This window comes from Tupaia chinensis, unplaced genomic scaffold (assembly GCF_000334495.1).
Source record: "Tupaia chinensis unplaced genomic scaffold, TupChi_1.0 Scaffold000539_1, whole genome shotgun sequence".
NCBI lineage: Eukaryota > Metazoa > Chordata > Mammalia > Scandentia > Tupaiidae > Tupaia > Tupaia belangeri.
Genome location: NW_006160052.1, coordinates 2,691,713 through 2,713,699, shown reverse-complemented (window position 1 = coordinate 2,713,699; position 21,987 = coordinate 2,691,713). Strand labels below are relative to the sequence as shown.

The window sequence follows — 21,987 nt, the reverse complement described above, 5'->3', positions numbered from 1 at the left end:
TTTGCAAAGGGGCCGGGGAAGGCGAAGAGGCTTGAGGCAGGTGGCCCTGGCCAGTGAGAAAGCGGGAGAAACCGCTGCAGCTGGCTGCTCCGTTCCCAGCAGGACTGGAGCCTCCCACTGAGCTGGTACATGGGACCCACTTCTCAGCCCTTCCCACTCCACCACTCCCCCTGGCTACATGGTGTGCCCAGGAGTGAGGTGCCGGGCACGAGAAGCAGCATCTCACCACTTCTGCTACCCCATGCTACGAACCCTCGTGACCACGGCCCAACAGCCAGACCACACCCCTGTGCCATCGGGCAGCACAAAGAAACTGGCTTAAGTGGCAATAAACCACTTGCATCAAGAACCCATGAATCTGGGAGCCAGCAGGTAGCATGGTGGTTAATGGCGCTGGACTCTCACATGGCCTAGCCTATCATGGCTCAAGTCCCAGACTTGGTGGCTTGCTTTCTCACTTCTCTCCTCTGGTCAGGTATAAACAAGCAAACAAACAAACAAACAAATAAATAAATAAATAAATAAGAACCCATGAGTCTGTCACAGAGGGGAGGGTCCCTAATGGGAGACTGGAGCCAGAAGGAGAGAGACGGGGGTATGCTCAGGAAGGAAATCTGGGCTGGCCTTACCCTACAGGCCTGTGCCCCAGCCTCCTCCAGAGGCTCTCAGACAGATCCAGAGGAGATGGGCAGTCTCTGCAGCCATCAGGATCCAGAGGAGAAGGGGAGGCTGTTGTTAGCCCGACAAGTGGGCCGGATCTGCAGGCTGGCTAAGCCTGCGGTCAGGGCAGTGGGAGACCACCCCATGGATTGCTGCTTCCTGCTCATGGCCGGCCAGCCGCTGACTGCACTAGCCTGGGTTCCCGTGGCCTGAGCACCCCCAGGGTTTGAGCCTGCTCTCCAGACTCTGCCCTAGAACCCTGGGCTCTGGCACCACTGCCCTGTCGGCTGGAAGGAGCCAGGGCTCCAAGTGAGGGAGCCATGTACATGCACACAGGCAGGGCTGTCACCTGAGAGCAGGTCCGCTCTTCACCCAGGCCCCTGGGGCTAGGTTTTGAGTTCAGAATTTTCGGGAGCAGTCAGGGCAAAGACTAATCCCTAGAGGAACAGCTCATAAAACACAATTTCTTCAACATATACTCAGATAATTACCTACAACTTCCTATTGCTGTGGGTTCAGGTCAGGTTTTGGTGTCAAGTAAGTTAGGGAAATTCGTGTGCTTTTTAGAGGGTTGGGACTTCGGAACTGAGGGCCTGTGCATCCTCTCCGGGGGAAATAGGCTCAGGTGCCGTCTCGGCAACTCCATAGCCATACAAGTCTCCGTCTTCCGCAAACCAAGAAAACCGGACGCCAGAGGTCAGAACGGGTCTGTTATTGATACATCTGCATTGATTTAAATACATTACGTACAGTTTCTACAGTGCATTGGAAGAACACGGGCAGCGGTGCGCTCACAGCCCAGCCTCTCCTCCCGCTGCTGGGGGACAGGGCCTACGGCTGGCTGAGGGACAGCGTTCTGGGAGTGCCACCCAGAAACCTGCCCTGGCACTCAACCCCTGGCTCTCCCAAAGTCCACATTCAAGGCAACCTGAGTACAGGCTTTGAGGGAGAGGACTCAGGCCAGGAAAGGGCACCCGTGCTCCTGCCGGCCAGGCCCGGATGGCTCCCTCTTACGTTGGACCCCATTTCCTGCTCATAGAGCTGGTCTGGACCAGGACCATGTGCAGACCTGGCTTGGCTGGGTGGAGCCACCAGCTCCTCAAGACTCCTTGGGCTCTCTGGGAGCACCCAGGCAGGAAGCTTTACTGCACTGTCACGGTGTCTACAGAGAGCTACACACACCTGCGTGCCCTCTGTTCCCGTGGTCGGGATGCAGAGATTCTCGTAAGCAAGGCCAGGTCCAGGTCGGCTGGACGGGATTGTCAGGGCTGGGGCAGGGGGCTGTGTCCACAGGACATGCATATCCAGCCCTCAGGGACTTCTGTCAGCTGGGTGGAAGCCCAGGACAGGCACGCTCCTCGGGGCTGACCATCTCTGCACTGCTGCCTTGATGGCGGGAGCAGGGCAAGCAGACACAGCCTCACTTGAGGACATAGTCCTCACTCCCTTTCTTTGGTTGGTTTTCAAACCTGCAGGATAGTTTCCTCCCAGGGCTGATTGACCCTTCGCGGGATGCCAGAACAGTTAAGTGTCCAGTAGCGTGGAGCATGAGCACAGCTGCTGCCAGGCCACAGGTGGCACCCTTTACACCCTCCTGAGGCCATTCTTTGCTTTGGTGTAGAAAGGGCTCACACCTGGCAGGGGGCAGCTGGGGGAAAGACACATGGAAGCAGGAGAAGCACACCGCATGGGCAGGCACGGGGGTCTGAAGGCCTCTCCTTTGGGCCCTGCCTCTCAGGAAGCCACGGAGATGCCAGCCTTGGACAAGAAGTCAGGAAGCAAAGGGAAACTGCCAACCAGGAGGCAGAACACAAGTCCTGCCACTACCACCAAGCAGCAGGGGCAACAGGTAAGACTGTCCAAGGACCATTATCCTGTCTGCTCATGAGCCAAGACATGCCCCAGAACCCTTGTAGAGACTTAACCAGGGCCTGAACTCCTAGGCTAAGAGTTGGGAGAATTTTTTTAAAAACGGAAACAGATTAGAGGACAGGGACCCAGGACTCAGGAAGCAAGGCTGGGATAAGTTCACCCACAAACCAGTCATGGCTCCCAGCACACACTCAGACGCTATGGATGGCGCTTACATGCTGGAAGTCAACTTCCTATTAAAGTAGAAGGCTAAGATTGGCCCCTCCTGCCTCTGCTCAAGTCACAGGTGAGCTACAGCAGGGCGGAGGGTCCCCTGGGACCGTGGGGAGAAGAGCCTCCCTGCCGGGAGAGCTGTGTGCAGAGGCCTGCAGCTAGTCCACCGCACAGGTGGGACGAGAGGGGAAAGGAGGCTTGGTGAAGACCCAAATGAAAGGTGTGGCTTCTGCCTGCCCCAGCACTGTGAGTCACCCAGGTGCTTTCTGACAGCTTTGTTGCCCGGGAGTACACAACTGTGAGGCCCCCAGATGTCTGCATCTATGCAAACTTAGGCCTGGACTAACGGTTTCTGATGTGAGAGGACCTGGGGTTCTGCTACAAGCATTGAAGTTTGTTTTTGTTTTTGTTTTCTGATGCAGAATATAACAGGGACTCGCAACAGAGCAGGGTGTCAGGAAGGGAAGGACCTCCCCAGCTTGCTGCCAGGAGAGGCTCCTTCCCAGCGTCGGGACTACCCACATGAAGCGCCAGCCTCCCCGGCACTCAGGAGGGCTCAGAAACACCGACTGTCCTGATTGTGCTTCTCCCCGTGGGGGGAAAGCCCTGAGGGGCGGTGAGCAGACGGAGGGCCTTCAAGGTGTTACTCTCCACCGGCTTCCCTGGCTTCTCCTGCGCCCACTCCCCAGGCATCCTCCCAGCCTGAGTCTCAGACAGTACTGGCTTTGCCCGCCTCTCAGGCTACCACCAAGAGAAGAAGGGCTTCCGACTCTGAAAGCTCTGTGTGTAGGACTCGCTAGCAGACCGCTGGTGAGAACGGGCCGTCTCGACAATCACGGGTGGCATCTGGACGAGGTGCAGGGGACTCTTGTTGTCTTTCAGGGCCTGGGTCAGATTCAGTATCTAGAGTGGGAAAAAGAAGATGGGTGAGGGACAGGTTTGCCTCTGAAGGGAGACCAGCAGACAGAGCAGTCCTGTAAATTCATACAACGGGACAAAAGACACACAGCTATTGACAAACACGGGAATACAACTGGGCAAAAAGCAGGGAATGGGATCCCTTCTCCAGCCATTTTAGAAATACAAACGAAGGGCCTGCAGGTGGTGTGGTGATTGAGGCACTGCCTCCCACATGGCTAGCTATGCAGACCTAACGGTTTGAAATACCGAGAGGAAAATGGAGAAGGGACTGTGGAGTAGCCCCGCCGGGGGTGCTTTCTCACTTTTCCTCTCTTTCTCTGTCTCTCTACAAGTACATGCCCCCTATAGCAAAATTACAAAAAGGAAAGACAAGACCTCCTATTTTTGCCCTTCTGGTCAGTGCAGATACAGCAGATGACGTCTTAGAGTTGGGAGAGTCCACAGAAACAGGCACTCCCCTACAAAGCCATGGGGCTGGGAAGTGGGATGGTCTTTGACAGGCAAGTCAATAATAAAAGTTTACAAACAGGTGGTATGGTGGTCAGGGGCACTGGACTCTCACATAGCTGACCATGGTTCAAGTCCCGGACTTGGTGGGCTTGCCTTCTCACTTTCCCCCTCTCTCTCTCACTCTTGTCCCTCTCTGGTCAAATTTAAATAAATAAATAAAGTTAAATCAAATAATTAAAAAAAAAATAAAAGCTTACAAATAAACACTCTGACTCAGCAATTCCATCTTTAAGGACTGAGGATATGCATGAAACACTTAGTTTCAGAAATTACAATGCAGTATGGTTCATACCAGTGAACATGACCTTTAACTTAATGGCATAAATCAAATTAGTTATAATTTAGGAGATAAGAAATAAAATAATTAAAATATATAAAAAGAAATGTATTGGTGGGCCAGTCAGTAGTGTGGTGATGAAAGTGGCTGGATCCCATATGGCTAATCGCATGGTTGACTCCTACCTGGTGACTTGAAAAAACACACACACACTGGGCACATGTGCATGTGTGCTTAGAATCCCATGAGGGAAGAGAAGGGACTGTAGCATGACCATCCCCCATCGGGGTGCTTTCTCACCTTCCCTCTCTATCTCTCTCCTGTAAGCACATGCACCCCCTGACAAATTTAAAGGAAAACAAAGCTGGGCTTTAACCCTATCCTAGCTGGGTCTTCCTGAACTTCCTTTGGTTCTTTGATTTAGCAACCTTCTCTTGTGATATGTTAAGTATGTGGAAAAAAGTCAAATTAACTACAACTCACTCTTTTTCTTTTTTTAAAGAATGATTATTTAATTTTATTTATTATCATTATTTAATTCACCAGAAAGAGACAAAGAGAGAGAGAGAGAGAGGGAAAGTGAAAAAGTAAGCCGCCAGGTCTGGGACTCAAACCACAGTCGGCCATGTGGGAGTCTAGTGCCTCAACCACCCTGCCACCTGCTGGCCCCAACAACTCATCTTCAACAGATTTGGCCAAAACAAAACAAAACAAAACAAAACAAAACAAAACAAAAACTATCCAGGTAGAAAGAGAAATTATATAGATATATAGATATTATTCAGATAGATGGATAAAAAATAGATATACTTGGATAAAAAATAGATATACTATTAAACAAATGTAGTTAAATGTAACAGTGAATCTAGAAGACTCTACCAACGTGACTGAAATCTGCAATGTTTCAAAGTTGAAAAAAAAAATGCATACAGGCACTTAATGCTAAAGAATAAATGCCATCTTTAAAAATGATATTTTAGGGGACCAGCAGGTGACATGGTGGTTAAGGTGCTGGACATTACCACGTGGCTGACCACAGTTTGAGTCTTGGACCTGGTGGCTTACTTTCTCACTTGCCCTCTCTCTCTCAGTGTGTCTCTATCTGGTCAAATTAAAATAAATGAATGAATAAATAAAATAATTTTTTATAATGTTATTTTAAAGAGGCTTTCCCTGGGACCTGCAGATGGCATAATAGTTATGTCGCTGGACTCTCACATGGCCAACAATTGTTCAAGTCCCAGACCTGGAGGCTTGAAACTCATGTCAGGCTCGTGTGTGTATGCCCAAAATCCCAGGAGGAGAATGGAGACGGGACTGTGGTGTGGCCATCCCCCCAGGGGATGATTTCCCACTTTATTTCTATCTCTGATGAGTGCACATGCCCTAATAGCAACAATCTCTCTCTCAAAAAAATTTTTTTAATTTAAATAAATAAAGAGGCTTTCTTCCCTCAGACCCTGGATTCATTATCTAGCTCCTGTCAGAAGCCTTGTGGAAAGTAACGATGTCTACCACCTCGTGCTGTCCCTCCAGGTCCTCTTCGCTCTCCTCCTTAGGCTCCCCTTGTATAGGGCAGAGACTCAGCCTCTCTGGTGCATGAACAATAGACAACTAAAGGTGTGACCAATATACAGGCCAAATGCATGTTGGGAGGAGCTGGATATTCATGGAACCTGAGATGTTAGGAGCACGCTGAGGTGCGGAGAGGCCAAAGCCTCTGTGAAGACATTAAGAGCTCAAGATGGAAAGAAAGAAAAACTTGCATTTCCTGCACCCTCCCTTCCCTTTTGCCACCTGGGATAATGGCCCTGATGGGGTAAAATAGGAAGGGGGCTACTGCAGTGTCGGCAAGGCACTGAGCTGGAAAGGGATTGGGGAAGATAATGCCATATGGACGGGGCCCAGCCCACATAAACCTAAGAAGCATGTTTATCCTTTAGCCTGAGTTCCAAAATACCAGAGTACTTCAAGTGGCTTTGAAGGTTTCCAAAAATTCTTCCAGCCTAATAGGGTGATCACATTACTTGGAAAATGCTGGAAAACCATGTTACTGGTATTCAGGCAGCTATAGTAATTACAGCTCTTAAAAATCTCTGCCCACTGGGACCAGCAGATGGTGCTGGACACTCCCACATGGCCAACCTCAGTTTGAGTCCCAGAACTGGTGGCTTGTTTTCTCACTTTTTTCCTTCTCCCTCTATGGTCAAATTAAAATAAATAAATAAATAAAAATTAATTAAAAAAAAACTCTGCACATCCCATTTCCAAGGAAAAATGTGCTCAGCAACCCAAGAGCCACTATGACCTATTGGTTAAGGTGCTAGAGTCCTACACAGCTGACTGTGATTTGAGTCCCCGATCTGGTGGCTTGCTTTCTCACTTTCCCTCTCTCTGGAGAGTGCATGTGCCTGATAGAAAATTTAAAGAAAAAATAATAATAAGTAAAATTAAATAAATAATTATTATTTTTAAATTGCCTTCTTTGAAAAAAATAAGACTCCAGTGAAAATCAGAAGCCAGTGCTCTAGAGAGGTTTTGAACCATTTTCCAAGCATATTCTTTTTTTTTTGGATGTGTGTGCTCGCCAGAAAGAGAGAGACAGAAAGTAAGAAATCACCCTCCAGGGGAGATGGCCATGCTACAATCCCTTCTCTTGGGATCTCGGGCACACACGCACATGCACCTGGCGTGACTCAAACCACATCTGGGACTCAAACCATGGTCAACTACATGGGAGTCCAGCAACATAGCCATTACGCCAACTGCTGGTCCCCCAAGCCTATTCTTCTTTTTATTTTCTTTTCTGTTTTTTTCTTAAGAGAATTATTTTATTTATTATTACTGTTATTTTATTAAACTTGTTATAGGGCATGTGCACTCATTAGAGAGAGAGAGAAAGTGAGAAAAGCAAGCCACAAGGTCCAGGATGTGAACTATAGTTGCTCATGTAGGAGTACCTTAACCACACCACCTGCTGGCCCTTTGTAAAGGTTTTTGCCATAGTGCATGTTGCCTCATGCACTCAACAGAGACAGACAGAGAGGAAATCTGGGAAATCAGCCTCCAGGGCCATGCCGCAATTCCTTCTCTCAACCACCAAGGCATATGGCCTGCCTTGCGCAACTTGAAGACAGAGCACTAGCTTACTCACCAATGAACTGGTGCACAGATAAGCCCCTAGAAAGTTCTGTGCCTACCACAGAAGAGGCGGGAGGTCTGGGAGAGTTATCTTTCCTCTCCCAGGTATTACGGATAGTCACAACTATGTATGGCACAGACTGAAAAGAAGGTAAAACACAACCTTTGCATATTTGCTTAAAATGAACATATAACCTTCCCAGAGTGGGCCCAAAAAGAGACCTGGAGGATGTCCTGGACCTACCTGTCCCCGCATCACAGCAATCTGCTTATGGAACTGGCCCCTGTCGAAACCAGGATCTTTCTGCAAAAGAAGAAAGGAAGGACATAGGACCTGTAAGAATGACTCATAGGAAATCATTTCCTCCCATTAGAAATGTTCTAATAAGGGGCTAGCAGGTGGCATGGTCGTTGGGGTGCTAGACTCTCACATGGCCAAGTGCGGTTCAAGTCCTGGACCTGGCAGCTTGCTTTCTCTCTCTCTCTCTGATCAAACTAAATAATGATAATAATAAATAAAGTTAAATACATAATTCTTTTTTCTTTTTGGAGAGGTTTTGCTATTGGGTGCGTGCACTCGCCAGAAAGACAGAAAGAGACAGAGAGACAAAAATCAAGAAATCACCCCTCGGGGGGGATGGCCATAATGCAATCCCTTCTCCTCCATTCTTCTCTCGGGATCTTGGGCACGCATGCACATGCACCCAGTGTGAGTTTAAGCCACTGGGTCCGGGACTCAAATTGTGGGTGACTACATGGGAGTCCAGTGACACAGCCATTATACCAACTGCTGGTCCCAATAAATAATTCTTTAAAAAAATGTTTCTAATAAAGAAGACCTACTGGGAACCAGCAGCTAGCATAATGGCTATGTCGCTGGACTCCCACGTAGTTGACCGCGGTTCATGTCCCGGACCCGGTGGCTTAAAACTCACGCTGGGCACGTGTGCGTGCGTGCCCAAGATCCTGAGAGGAGAATGGAGGAGAAGGGATTGCGGCATGACCATCCCCCCTGGAGGATGATTTACCACTTTCTGTCTCTATGTCCCTCTGTCTGTCTGGCGAGTGCACGCGCCCTGTAGCAAAAACCTCTCTCAAAAAAAAAAAAGACCTACTGAGGCTTATAAGGTGTGGTGAAGTCAACTATCACACTACAAATTCCCTGCTTTACACAGTTTGAGTCCCGGGAACAGAGACAAGAAAGAGGACAAGTGGGAACCAGCAGTTAGCGTAATGGCTAAGTCGCTGGACTCCCAAGTAGTTGACCACGGTTCCGGACACGGTGGCTTAAAACTCATGCCGGGAGCGTGTGTGTGCGTGCCCAAGATCCCAGAGGAGAATGGAGGAGAAGGGATTGCAGCGTGACTATCCCCTCTGGGGGGTGATTTCTTGCTTTCTGTCTCTATGTCTCTCTCTGTCTGTCTGGCAAGCGCACGCGCCCTACAGCGAAAAAACCTCTCCAAAAAAAAAAGGACAAGTAAACGTGAGGAGCTACGCCCCGAACTCCAGGGTCCAGTGCACTCTTATGAATGAGAGCTCTGCAGGCCCCACCGCAGCCGGGGCACACAGGGAGCACACCATGTGACCCATCGCAGTTTCCCACTTCTTCAGATCCATTCAAACCCAGTCCTGTGTCCACTCGTGGCAACCTTACTGTCCACTGGCTAACTTGGTGCTAGCCACTCCCTCTCGGCTGGTGTCAGGACCACTGAGAGACTGTTAGGAATTCCTTCTTCCATGCAATAGTAAGGTTGACGCTCCAGTGCTAACCTTGAAGAGTTCATACAGGTCCTCCTCCAAGTCCTTGACGAAGTTAGGGTCCGATATCTTTGGAAGAATCAGATCTTTGATCTCCTGAGAGAATGGGACTTTTGCTTGGGGCAGCCAGGCCCAGTAAAAAGGATCTGCAAGGAAGAAAGGGCAAAAGCGAGGCCGAAATTGGAAGGGTCCCTGCTTGTCTGTGTCTTCTGTCCATCAGGTCACTTTCAAAGGGAGAACCCCTCCTCCCTGATGCACCACAGAAAAGGAAACTCACAGAGCTGTTAACCATGAGGGTCACCTAGCTAGTAAGTGGGGAACCAGAGCACAACCCAGAGATGCCTAAGCCCAGACCCTCTTCTTAGCGTTACATGACTCGTCTACATGAGACACAAGTTTATCTAGAAGCAATTCCCCACCACGGAGGTCCTTCTGAAAAGGAAGACTAGGGCCGCAGGGAAGCTAATGACTCCTTACTTGTATTTTCCCCCCTTTCTCAGTTAAAATGGGGTGGGAGACGTCAACAAAGAAGATAGGACATTGACAACAGTTTGTATTTAGAGACAACAGAATAAATTATTACAAGATGCTTTTCAGAAAGAATGGCAATGTTGGGACCAGCAGTTAGCGTAATGGCTAAGTCGCTGGACTCCCACATAGTCAACAGTGGTTTGCGTCCCAGACCCGGTGGCTTAAACTCGTGCAGGGCACGTGTGCATGCGTGCCCAAGATCCCAAGAGGAGAATGGAGGAGAAGGGATTGTGGCGTGGCCATCCCCCCGGGGGGTGATTTCTTGCTTTCTATCTCTCTGTCTCTGTCTGTCTGGCGAGCACATGCGCCCTATAGCAAAAACCTCTCAAAAAAAAAATGAAAGAATGACAGAACATGAAGTGGAGATGAAGAAACTCATCTTTATGCTTCTAATAGCAACAATATAAAATGAATATGATAGGGACCAGGAGATGGTATAACGTTATGTTGCTGACGCCCACACAGTCAACCACGGTTCGAGTCCCGGACCCAGTGGTTTGAAACGCGCTGCGCGAGTGTGTGTGTGCGCGCACCCAAGATCCCGAGAGGATAATGGAGAAGGGACTATGGTGTGGCCATCCCCCTCTGGGGGTGATTTCTCACTGTCTGTCTGTCTCTCTCGGTCTCTCCAGTAAGCACATGTGACCTGTAGCAAAAATCTCTTTTAAAAACTGAAAATTCTATCAATGGCTTACATTACGGAGTAGCTGCCATGTGCCAACTAATGTGTTAAGGTGCTCGTGCTGCATCATCTCATTAATTCTTAGACCACGTTAGGACAGAAGTATTACCTCCACTGCCCAATGAGAAACCTGAGACTGAGTAAGAGAAGAGCCAGCCCACGGTGGTCCCGTGACTTACATGCCCTCCAGGAGTCGGGATGCTTCAGTGGGAAAGCCAGCCCATTATCGATGGCAGCCACCCTGATGACAGGCTCCTTCACCACCACCCAGTCTGTGTCCTGCAGAGGAAGGAAAGGACAATAATCAGGGAATTCCATCTGCCTCGTGCCCCTTAGAATAGCAGCAAAGCAACCCACCTCAACCCTCACAGACACCAACCCTTACTCAACTTATTTTGTGCTTCCCTCTGAAAGAGTTTCCACCTCGATATCTGAACTTAGGGCACTTTTGATCTGGCTTGTTCAACATTCTCAGGGTCCCTCTCTCATCTCAGAAAAGGTGCACTTCCCTAGGAATTGCCACAATCCTTAGTAAGGAGGATAACAGGGGCTGGTGGGTGGAGTGGCGGTTGGGGCACTGGACTCCCACATGGCTGACAATGGTTCGAGTCTTGGACCTGGCAGCTTGCTTTCTCACTTTCTATTTCTCTCTCTCTCTCTGACTCTGGTCAAATTAAAAAACAAACACACAAAAAAACTCACTAATAATAGTTACATAAATAATTCTTTTTTTAAAAAAAGGCTAATAAAAATAACAGATTTAACTATGAGTCATTCCTTCTAGAAAAAAACAGTGAGAATCCTGAGAGGAGAGAAGAAAAATACGTCAGTGGCCAAAGTCCTTTTGTGTGGACCTTGACTCAGATGCCACGTCACTGATATCGATCACATTTTCAAAAGAAACAGAACCACAGGAAGTAACGGTTGGCTGCTCTTGCATATGAGATTCTGTTCTACTTCAATGATACATAAAACACACAAAGGAAAAGGGCAAGAGGTCAGTGTAAAAAGAGTGGGCAGGGGCAGCCAGTGCTATGGTGGTTAAGGCAGCCCTGTCTCACATGGCTGACTCATGGTTCGAGTCCTGGGCTGGTGGCTTGAAAGACACAACAGACACGTGTGCACACATGCCCAGAATTCCAAGAGGAGAATGAGAAGGGACTGTGGCATGGCCATCCTCTGTGGGGATGCTTTCTGTGGGCAGGTCACCCTGACAGCCATGTGAAGGACACTCATCACCATGAACTCCATGACTCAGGCCCACTGGTGCCTCACAGAAACAGGGACCACATCATAACCCTCTGGGATACCTTATTACACGTGTGGAATCTTGATTCTAGCTCCAGACCTAGTGAATCAATTTCCCCCTTCAGGGAGGGAGGCCTGAAGAATCTGTACTATTTTACATGATCTCTTTGGATGATTTAGGCACAAACTTTGAGTACCACAGTTAAAGAAGTAAATGATGACATGGAATAGAAATCAACCTCACTCTCCTCCAGGTAGGCTTCCTTCTAGTTGTCAAAAATGTGTGAATGCTGGGGCCAGCAGGTGGCGTGGTGGTTAAGAAACTGGATTCCCACATGGTTGACCAAATGTCCTGAAAATCACACCAGGGACGTGTATGTGTGCCCAAATTTGCAAGAAGAGAAGGGATGTAGTATGGCTATCCCCTGGGGGGTTACTTCTCACTTTCTCTTTTACTGTTCCTTTCTGTCCCTTTCTGCCAATTACATGCGCCCTATGGCAAAAACCTTTAAAAAAAAAAAAAAGATGTAAATGTTGAACTGGCTCCATGGCCGAGTGGTTGAGAGCTACATCCTACACGGCTAACTGCACAGTTTGAGTCCCAGCCCCAGCAGTTTGAAATACACATGTGTTTGTGTACATGTCCCCAAAAATCCCAACAGGAGGGAGAAACAGAAGAGAATGGACTACAACGTGACTCTACCCCTTCTCTCTCTGGTCAGCACGTGTGTCTTTTAGCAAATTAAAAATAACGACACTGACAATGACAAAAAGTGTGAATGCATGCGGTGTACACACGTGTGCCCACGATCCCTACACTGAGATGGGGAGGGCCACAGCATGAAGGCCTGCTGGGTGCCTTTCTCTTTTCGTGTCTTTTTCATGGAAGAAATATGCAAACTTTTTTGAAAAATGTGTAAACTGAGCAGCGATGGAGAAGTATGACAGAGAATGGAAGGAAGGAGAGTGTAAAGGAAGTCGCAGGAGCAGCTCTGTCCATGTCTCTGTTCTGTGGCATTATGGCCTATTGTGAGAAAAATGTCCCATGGCTTAGAGTGCAGGAACCACCGGGCCAAATGGAATTACACAGGTTTGTTTAAAGCAGTACCCTCAGACTTTACTACTCCACGATGTGAAGCTCCGAGAAAACTGTGTGTGTACCATGTTCCAGACCGGACCTTTTCTTCATACTATTTCTAACGTCAGTCGTTAGGCTATTTGTTAGTGAAAAAAATCAACCTATCAGTTTTGAACACACATTTCCTTGGTTCTTCTGAACGTATGCAACCTAATCTCTGACCATTTTATGTGTTCTGATATCATGAAGCTACTCCTCGTCATCCCCTTCACGATACAGGGCAGTCTCTTACCCGAGAGCTCAAACTATCCATTGGACAGTCATACTTAATCAGCCAGTTGTCATTGCCTCGATCTGTGGACAGAAATACAAGTTAGTAAGAAAAACTGGGAAGACTTTCAATTTTAGTAATAGTGGTATTTTGGACACTTGGACAACCTTTCTATTACCAAGAACTACTATATAAAAGCTAAGCAAAGGGACCAGCAGAGAGCGTAATGGCTATGTCGCTGGACTCCCATGTAGTTGACCGTGGTTCAAGTCTCAGACCTGGTGGCTTAGACTCACGCCGGGCGCGTGCGCACACGTGCCCAAGATCCTGAGAGGAGAATGGAGGGGAAGGGATTGTGGCGTAGCCTTCCTCCCTGGGGGGCGATTTCTCGCTTTCTGTCTCTGTCTCTCTCAATCTTTCTGGTGACTGCATGCATCCTATAGCTAAAACCGCTCCAAAAATAAATAAATAAATAAATAAATAAATAAATAAATAATAAAAATAAAAGCTAGGTAAAAAAAAATAATCTCTTGAAGGCACTGGAGATTTTTTCTGTAGAGAGGTTTTGGCTATAAGGCACATGCACTCACCAGGGAGACAGAGACAGACAATCAAAATAATCAAGGACACAAAGAGACAAGATTACATGAGTAAAAACACAAAGAAACAACAGAAAATTAAAACAGAAGGCCAACAATGGTATGGTGGTTAGGGTACTGGACTCTAACACAGGCAACCAAGGTTCGAGCCCCAGATCTGGTAGCTTGCTTTCTCACTTTCTCTCTCTCTGATGAGTGCATGTGTCCTATAGCAATTTAAATAATAATAATAATAAAATCAAATTAAATAATTATTTTAAAATTAAAACAGATCTAGAGGGTTCCAAATAATCTTATACAGATTTTTAAATATTCAGATCAGTAGATGGTGTAGCTGTTACGTCACTGGAATTCCCACCTGGCTAACCAAGGTTTGGGCCTCAGACCCAGCAGCTTGAAACACATGCCAGGCACGTGTGTGTGAGTGTGTGTGTGTGTGTGTGTGTGTGTGTGTGTGTGCCCAAAGTCCCAAGAGACTCCTATAGCAAAAATCTCTCTTAAAAAAAATGTTCATTATTGGGACCAGCAGTTGGCATAATGGCTACATCACTGGACTTCCATGTAGTCGACAGCGATTCGAGTCCCAGACCCAGTGGCTTAAACTTACGCTGGGCACGTGTGCATGCGTGCTAAAGATCCTGAGAGGAGAGTGGAGGAGAAGGGATTGTGGCGTGGCCATCCTCCCTGGGAGGTGATTTCTCTCTGTCTCTCTATATTTCTCACGAGTGCACATGTCCTATAGCAAAAACCTCTCTTAAAAATAAATAAATAAGTTCACTATCAGGGACCAGCAGGTGGCATGGATACGCCTCCTTGGCAGACCATGGTTTGAGTCCCAGACTTGGTGGCTTGCTTTTTCACTTTCTCTTTCTCTCTCGTCAAATTAAAATAAATGAATAAAATTAAATTAAAAATAATTTTAGAAAAGATTCACTATAAAATCCTTAATATGTTTAAGAAGATAAAAGACAAGATTAGAATATCAGCAGAGGGACCAGTTGTGGCATAGTGGTTAAGGCACTGGATCCCACATGGTCAACTGTGAAGTTCAAGTCCTGGACCCAGTGGCCTAAAACACATGTTGAGCATGCATATGTGCATGCCCCAAATCCAAAGAAATAGAGAAGAAAGAATTGTGGCATGGCCATCCTCTCTGGGGAGTGCTTTCTCATGTTCACTATCTCTCGCTGTCTCTAGCAAGCACATGCAGCCTACAGCAAAAAATTAAAAAAAACAACATCTCAAAGGATGAGTTTAACAGCAGATCATGCTGAAGAGAAAAAAAATGGTGATTTAGCTGACAGGTCATGGGGCTGGCAGGATGGCATGGTGGTTTAGGGTGCTGGACTCCAACATGGTCGACCATGGTTCAAGTCCTGGACCTGGCGGCTTGCTTTCTCACTTTCCTTCTCTCTCTCTCTAGTCAAATGAAAGTAAATAAATAAATAAATAAAGTTAAACAATTCCAAAAAAAAAAAGGTCACAAAAAAACAGCCAGAATGGGGACCAGCAGTTAGCATAATGGCTATGTAGCTGGACTCCCATGTAGTTGACTGCAGTTCGAGTCCCGGACCCAGTTACTTAAACTCACGCCGGGCGCATGTGTGTGCGTGCCCAAGATCCTGAGAGGAAAATAAAGAAGAAAGGATTGTGGCGTGGCCATCCCCCATAGGGGGTGATTTCTCGCTTTCTGTCTCTCTGTCTCTGTCTTTCTGGCAAGCGCATGCGCCCTATGGCAAAAAACTCTCAAAAAAAAAAAACCCAAAAAACAAAAAACAACAACGAAAAAACACCAGCCAGAATGAAGCACACACAGAGAGAAAAAGGGAGATATGTAATCAATCGCAATATATCTTGGAGGCCCAGAAGGACTGATCCCAGGAGGACTAGAAGATGAACATGGACTATGAGGCTGTGCCAGAATGTAAGCAAGTACTCAGAGAGTGATGGAACATGCTGAAAGGGCAGAGAAGCAAGGTTTTCCTGTTTTTCTTGGCAAAATCTGGGACAATCAGAGTGTCAAAATAAGTACTAACAGGCCCGGCTGCAGTGGTGTAGGCAGTAGGGTGCTGCTGTGTGAGACTGAAGCCATATGAGAAGGCTGTGTTTCAGATCCTGGCCAACCCAGGCACTGAGGGAGCCATGGTCCTAGCTGGCTAGAGCACTGGGGGGGAGGATAGTGGCATGACAGGGCCCTATCGAGAGGCCCTGTCTCTTTCTCTTGCTCTCTCAATAAATAAATTAAAAAAAAAAAAAAAGACAGCGAGTCTATCAAATAAAATAAGAATCTAAGGCTAGGCCGGCAGGTGGCACGGTAGTTAGGAGCACTGGACATAGCTGACTGCAGTTTGAGCCCTGGACCTGGTGGTCTGCTTTCTCACTTTCCCCCTCTCTCTCACTCTGTCCCTCTCTGGTCAAATTTCAATAAATAAGTAAAGTTAAATTATAAAAAACAAATAGGAATCTAGGGCTAGCCCATGGCCTAGTGGTTCAGGGAGCGGGATCTCAACTTGGCTGACCATGTGACTGAAGTCTCAGACCCAGCGGCCTGAAAAACACACCACGTGTGTGTGTGTGTGCCCTACACCCCAAAGGATGGAAAAGTAGAGATGGTATTATGGCATGACCTGCCCCAAGACGGTACGCTTTCTCCCTCTCCCTCTCTCTCTATCCTTCTTCCTGTCTCTGGTAAGCTCACATGCCTTCTGGCAAAACAAAAAAGGGAAGATTCAATACAGCAACAATATATAGTACTAAACATTTATATTCTTAATAGACATCAAAATGTATGAAGCAAAATTGACAGGACTGAAGGGAGAACTAGACAGTAATACAAGCATAGTTGGAGACTTCCAAAGTTTTACTCTCAATAATGGATAGAACTACCAGGCAGAAGGAAGCAGAGGACTCGGAAGCCAGGCTCCTGTGAACCACAAGGTAAGCTGGGCTTGGCCGACGTCACAGAGCATTCCACGACAGCAGCATGTGCACCGTTCTGAAGCGCAATGAGCCATTTTCCAGGACAGAGCACGTGTTAGGCCACAAATTAAGTCTCAATAGAGTCTAAAAGAGCTAACATATAAAGTATGATAATGACATTAGAAATTAATAAAAAAAGGAAAACTGGACAATTCACCGATTTGTGAAAATTAAACAACACGCATAAATGGATCAAAGAAAAAATCAAGGGAAATTAGAAAACACATATAGACAACCAACAAAAACAAAAATTCAGCATACCAAAACTTATGGGACACAGTGAAAGCAGTATTTACAAGAAATTTACAGCTATAAATGCTTACATTAAAAAACAAATATCACAAATCAACAATGTAACTTCACATCTTAAGGAATCAGGAAAAGAACAAACTGGGTTCAGCCAGTGACGTGGCAGCTGGGTCAACTGAATCGCACACGGCTGACTGTGCGTTTTGAGCCTTCGACCTGTAGCTTGAAAAATACACCAGGTGAATATACCTGTGTGCCCAAAATCCCAAAAGGAGAAATGGAAGACAGAATATTGAAATGTGGCCATCCCCCATGGGGGTTGCTTTCTCACTTTCTTTCTGTCTCACTCCCAAAAGTACATATACCCTCTAGAAAATTTTTTTAAAAAGAAAGAAAAAAAACAAACTGAACTCAAAACTAGCAAAAGGAAAGAAACAATTAAGACTAGAGCAGAGATAAATCAAAGAGAATAAACAAATAACAGAAAAAAAAACCAATGAAACTAAAAATTAGCCTTCAAAAAAAAAAAATCAACAAAACTGACAAACCTTTAGCTAGATGTACTAAGGAAAAAAGAGAAGATGCAAATTACTAAAATCAGAACTCAAAGTGGGGATATTACTATTATTCTACAGCAATAAAACAGATTATGAGAATACTATGAACAACTATATCAATAAACTGGATAACCTAGAAGAAACGAACAAGCTCCTAGAAATGCAAAACACACGAGACTAAACCACAAAAATATAGAAAATCTGAACAGACTTGTATTAGTAAGAAAAATGAGTCAGTAACCAAAAATTTCCCAAGAAAAAAAGAACAGAGTGACTTCATTGGTAAATGCTACCAAACATTTCAAGGATAATTGACATGGGTCCTCCTTGAACTTTTCCAAAATACTGAAGATAACTGGCCACTCCCTAACCTATTCTATGAGGTCAGCATTACCCTGAAAACAGAGCCAGGCACTGACATTACACAAATACAGATGAAATCCCTTATAAACCTTCATTTAAAAAATACTAGCACACTGGACTGGGAGGTGACGTGGTGGTTAAAGGCACTGGACTCCCACATGGCTGACTGTGGTTCGAGTCCTGGACCTGGTGGGTTGCTTTCTCACTCCCCACCCCGCTGTCCCTTTCTAATCAAATTAAAAATAAATAAATAAAGTTAAATACAGTGATTCTTTAAAAAAAAATACTACCACACTGAATTCAGAAGCATATTAAAAGAATTACAGACCATGACCAAATGGGATTTATTCCCAGAAGGCAAAGATGATTCAACCTATAAAAATCAATCAACATAATACATCACATTAGCAGAATGAAGGCAAATAAAACACACATAACCTCACTTAAAGCAGAAAAACCTCTTGACAATATACAACACCCTTTACAATAGAAATATTCAACCAACTGGGATACAAGTAAACTACCTCTACATAATAAAAGCCATAAAAGATAAAAAACCCACAGCAAACATCATACTCAATGGTAAAATGAAAGGTTTTCCTCTAATATCAAGAACAAAGCAAAGGCCAGCCAGGTGGCATGGTGGTTAAGGCAGCTGGTCCCCTCATGGCCAACAGCATGGTTCAAGTCTTGAACTTGGTGGCTTGGAAAAACACTGCAGTGGGGCGAGCAGCAGCTGGCCTGGTGGTTAAGGACTCCTACATGGTGGAATGCAGTTTGAGTCCTGGCATGTGCGTGCATGCCCAGAATTCCAGGAGGAGACTGGAGAAGGAACTGTGTTGTGGCCATCCCCTGGGGGGATGATTTTTTGGTTTCCCTCTCACTGTCTCTATCTGTCTGTCTGTCCCTGGTATGGCAAAAATCCTAAAAAAAGAAAAAGAAAAAAGAAAGGAAGGAAGGAAGGAAGGAAGGACGGAAAAGAAAAACACACTGGCTACATGTGTATGTGTGCCCAAAATCCTGAGGGAGCAGAGAAATGATTGTGGTGTGGTCATGCCCCTGGGGAACACTCTGTCACTCACTCACTCTCTCTCTCTCTCTCTCTCTTCTGTCTCTCACCTGAGAGCTCACATGCCTATTGAAACTAAAAAAGAAAGAATAAAGCAAGTGCTACAGTCTGAATAATGGTCTGCTCCTACTGGTCCATGTTCTGGAAGCTTGGTCTCCAGCATATTGGCTTTGGGCGGTGATGAGACCTTTAAGAAGTGGGGCTTAGTGGGAGAGCACCATAATCGACTGGGAGTGCAGGAACATTCCCTGCCCCCACCGGATGGCTACTGACTTGCCTCCTTTTTAGCTACATCATGAGGTAAGACCAGAGGCTGGCCAGATGCCAGCCTCATGCTCTGTAGCTACCAGAATCATGGCCAAATGCACCTCTATTCTTTATAAATCACCCAGTTTCAGTTATTTCTGTTTAACAAAAATCACCCAGTTTCAGGTATTTCTGTTCTATTTAGTAACAGATTAATACAGGAAGGATCATTTTCACCACTTCTTTCTTATTTATTTTTGGAGAGATTTTTCCTGAGGGCAATGAACACATGGAAAGATATTCAGCATGACTAGTTTTTAAAGAAATAAAAACCAGGGGACCAGCAGTTAGCGTAATGGCTATGTCGCTGGACTCCCATGTAGTCAACTGCGGTTCGTGTCCCAGACCCAGTGGCTTAAAACTCACGCCGGGCGCATGTGCGTGTGTGCCCAAGATCCCGAGAGGAGAATGGAGGAGAAGGGATTGTGGCGTGGCCATCCCCCCTAGGGGGTGATTTCTCGCTTTCTGTCTCTATGTCTCTCTCTGTCTGTCTGGCGAGCACACGTGCCCTATGGCGAAAACCTCTCCAAAATAAATAAATAAATAAATAAATAAATAACCAAAACTACAAAATAAAAATACTGGCTACTATCAAAAGCCAGAAAATAAAGTGTAGAAAGTAAGTACTGGTTAAAGTGTGGAGGAACTGCAACCACGTGAGCTGCTAGGTGGGAATATGAAGTAAAGTAGCCACTGTGAAAAACATCACGCTAGTTCCTCAAAAACATTAAAAATAAGTTTACCATACATGGCCTTCAAGAAGTTTATCGGGGGACCAGCAGATGGCATAACGGTTATGTCACTGAACTCCCACAGTCAACTGCAGTTCGAATCGCATACCTGGCAGCTAAAACTCATGCAGGGCATGTGTCTGTTTGCCCAAGATCCTGAGAGGGGAATGGAGAAGGGATTATAGCATCGCCATCCCCCCTGAGGGATGATTTCTCGCTTTCTGTCTCTCCAATGAGCGCCATGTGCCCTATTGCAAAAATCTCTATTAAAAAAAAAAAAAAAAAAAAAAAGCTTATGGAGTATTATGAAAAAAACCATCCATAGATTTCAAAACTTTTTTGCACCAAAATAAAACTCCTACTTTAATACATTTTTCCACGAACTTTTTGAAGTCCACTCATCTGATCCAGCAATTTCACTTTGGAGTATAGATGTAAAAGAACTGCAAGCAAGGACTCTAGATATCTGCATACCCATGTTCACAGCAGCATTATTCACAGTAGCTAAAACACAAAAGCAACTCAAGTGCCCACTGATGGATGAATGGATATGCAAAATGCAGTATATGTTTTAGGACATTACTCAGTCTTTTTAAAAATAAATTCTTTATTTAACATTATTATTTCATTTTAATAAGAGAGAAAGAGAGGGTAAATGAGAAAAGCAAGCCACCTGCTCCGGGACTCAAACTGTGGTCAGCCATGTGGGAGTCCAGCACGTTAACTACTACACCAACTACCATTATTCAGTCTTAAAAAAAGAAAATACTTGGAGCCAACAGATGGCATAGCAGTACGTCACTGGACTCCCACATGGCCGACCACCGTTCAAATCCTGGACCTGGTGGCTTGAAACTCACGCCAGAATGTGTCTGTGCCCAAGATCTTGGGAGAAGGGACTGCTGTGAGGTCATCCCCCCAGGGGGTGATTTCTTACTTCCTCTCTCATTGTCTCTGTCTCCAACAAGTCCACTCTACCCAAAGGCAAAAACCTCTCAAAAAAAGACATTAAAAAAAAAAGACATTTTTTTTTTGTATTACCAGAGAGTATGTGCAATTGCCAGAAAGAGACCAAGAAAGAGGAAGAAAGTACCATCCCAATGGGGTGTGGTCACATCACAATCCCTTCTCTTCCATTTCTCCATTCTATTAGAGTATGCATATACATCTTCTTCTTTTTATTTTTAGGTTTTTTGCCATAGGGTGCATGGCATTTGCTGGAGAGAGAGAGAGAAAGTGAGAAATCATCCCCCAAGGGAGATGACCACACTGCAATCCCTTCTTCTCTGTTCTCATTCTCTTCTTGGGATTTTGGGCATACATGCACACATCATGGGTGTGAGTTTCAGCCACTGGGTCTGGGACTCAAACTGTGGTTGGCCATGTGGGAGTTCAGCACGTTAATCACCACGCCACCTGCCATTCAGCATGTTTTTCAAGCTGCCAGGGCTGGGACTTGATGACCAGCCATGTGGGATGTGGCTCCCTTAGCCACTAGGGTACGGGGCCAGACCAGGGAGGAAATTCTGATACAACATGGTATGCTATGACATGGATGAACCTTCAGGACATTACGCTAAGTGAAATGAGCAAATCACAAAAAACAAATACTGCATGATTGCACATATATGAGGTACTAAGCCAAAATCAAGAAGACAAAAAGTAGAACAGTGGGGTCTAGCAGATGGCATGAGAGTTAAGGTGGCTAGACCTCACATGGCTGACGGCAGAGTTTGAGCACCCAACCCAAGGACCTGAAAAACTTGGAGTGCATATGCATGTGTGCCCAAAAGCCCAAGAGAAAAATAATGGAAGATAAGGGATTGCAGTGTGGCCATCCTGTACGGTGGGGAATGGTTCTCTCTCACTTTCCCTCTCTCTGTCTCTAGCAAGTGCACACGCCCTATAGCAAAAATAAATAAATAAATAAATAAATAAAGGTAGAATGGTGGTTACCAGGAACTAGGGAAAG

General features: G+C 45.9%; 1 protein-coding gene across 1 annotated transcript in view; it reads right to left on the bottom strand.

The window, feature by feature from the left end:
- Nucleotides 1-1,356: 1,356 nt before the first annotated feature.
- PI4K2A (phosphatidylinositol 4-kinase type 2 alpha) overlaps nucleotides 1,357-21,987 on the bottom strand; it is a gene marked incomplete at its 5' end in the record, with an annotated part of 42,124 nt that continues 21,493 nt past the window's right edge. The window contains 5 exon segments of the mRNA XM_006157404.3: nucleotides 1,357-3,648; nucleotides 7,839-7,898; nucleotides 9,365-9,498; nucleotides 10,745-10,844; nucleotides 13,184-13,245. Coding sequence (XP_006157466.2) covers nucleotides 3,487-3,648; nucleotides 7,839-7,898; nucleotides 9,365-9,498; nucleotides 10,745-10,844; nucleotides 13,184-13,245 — 518 coding nt within the window.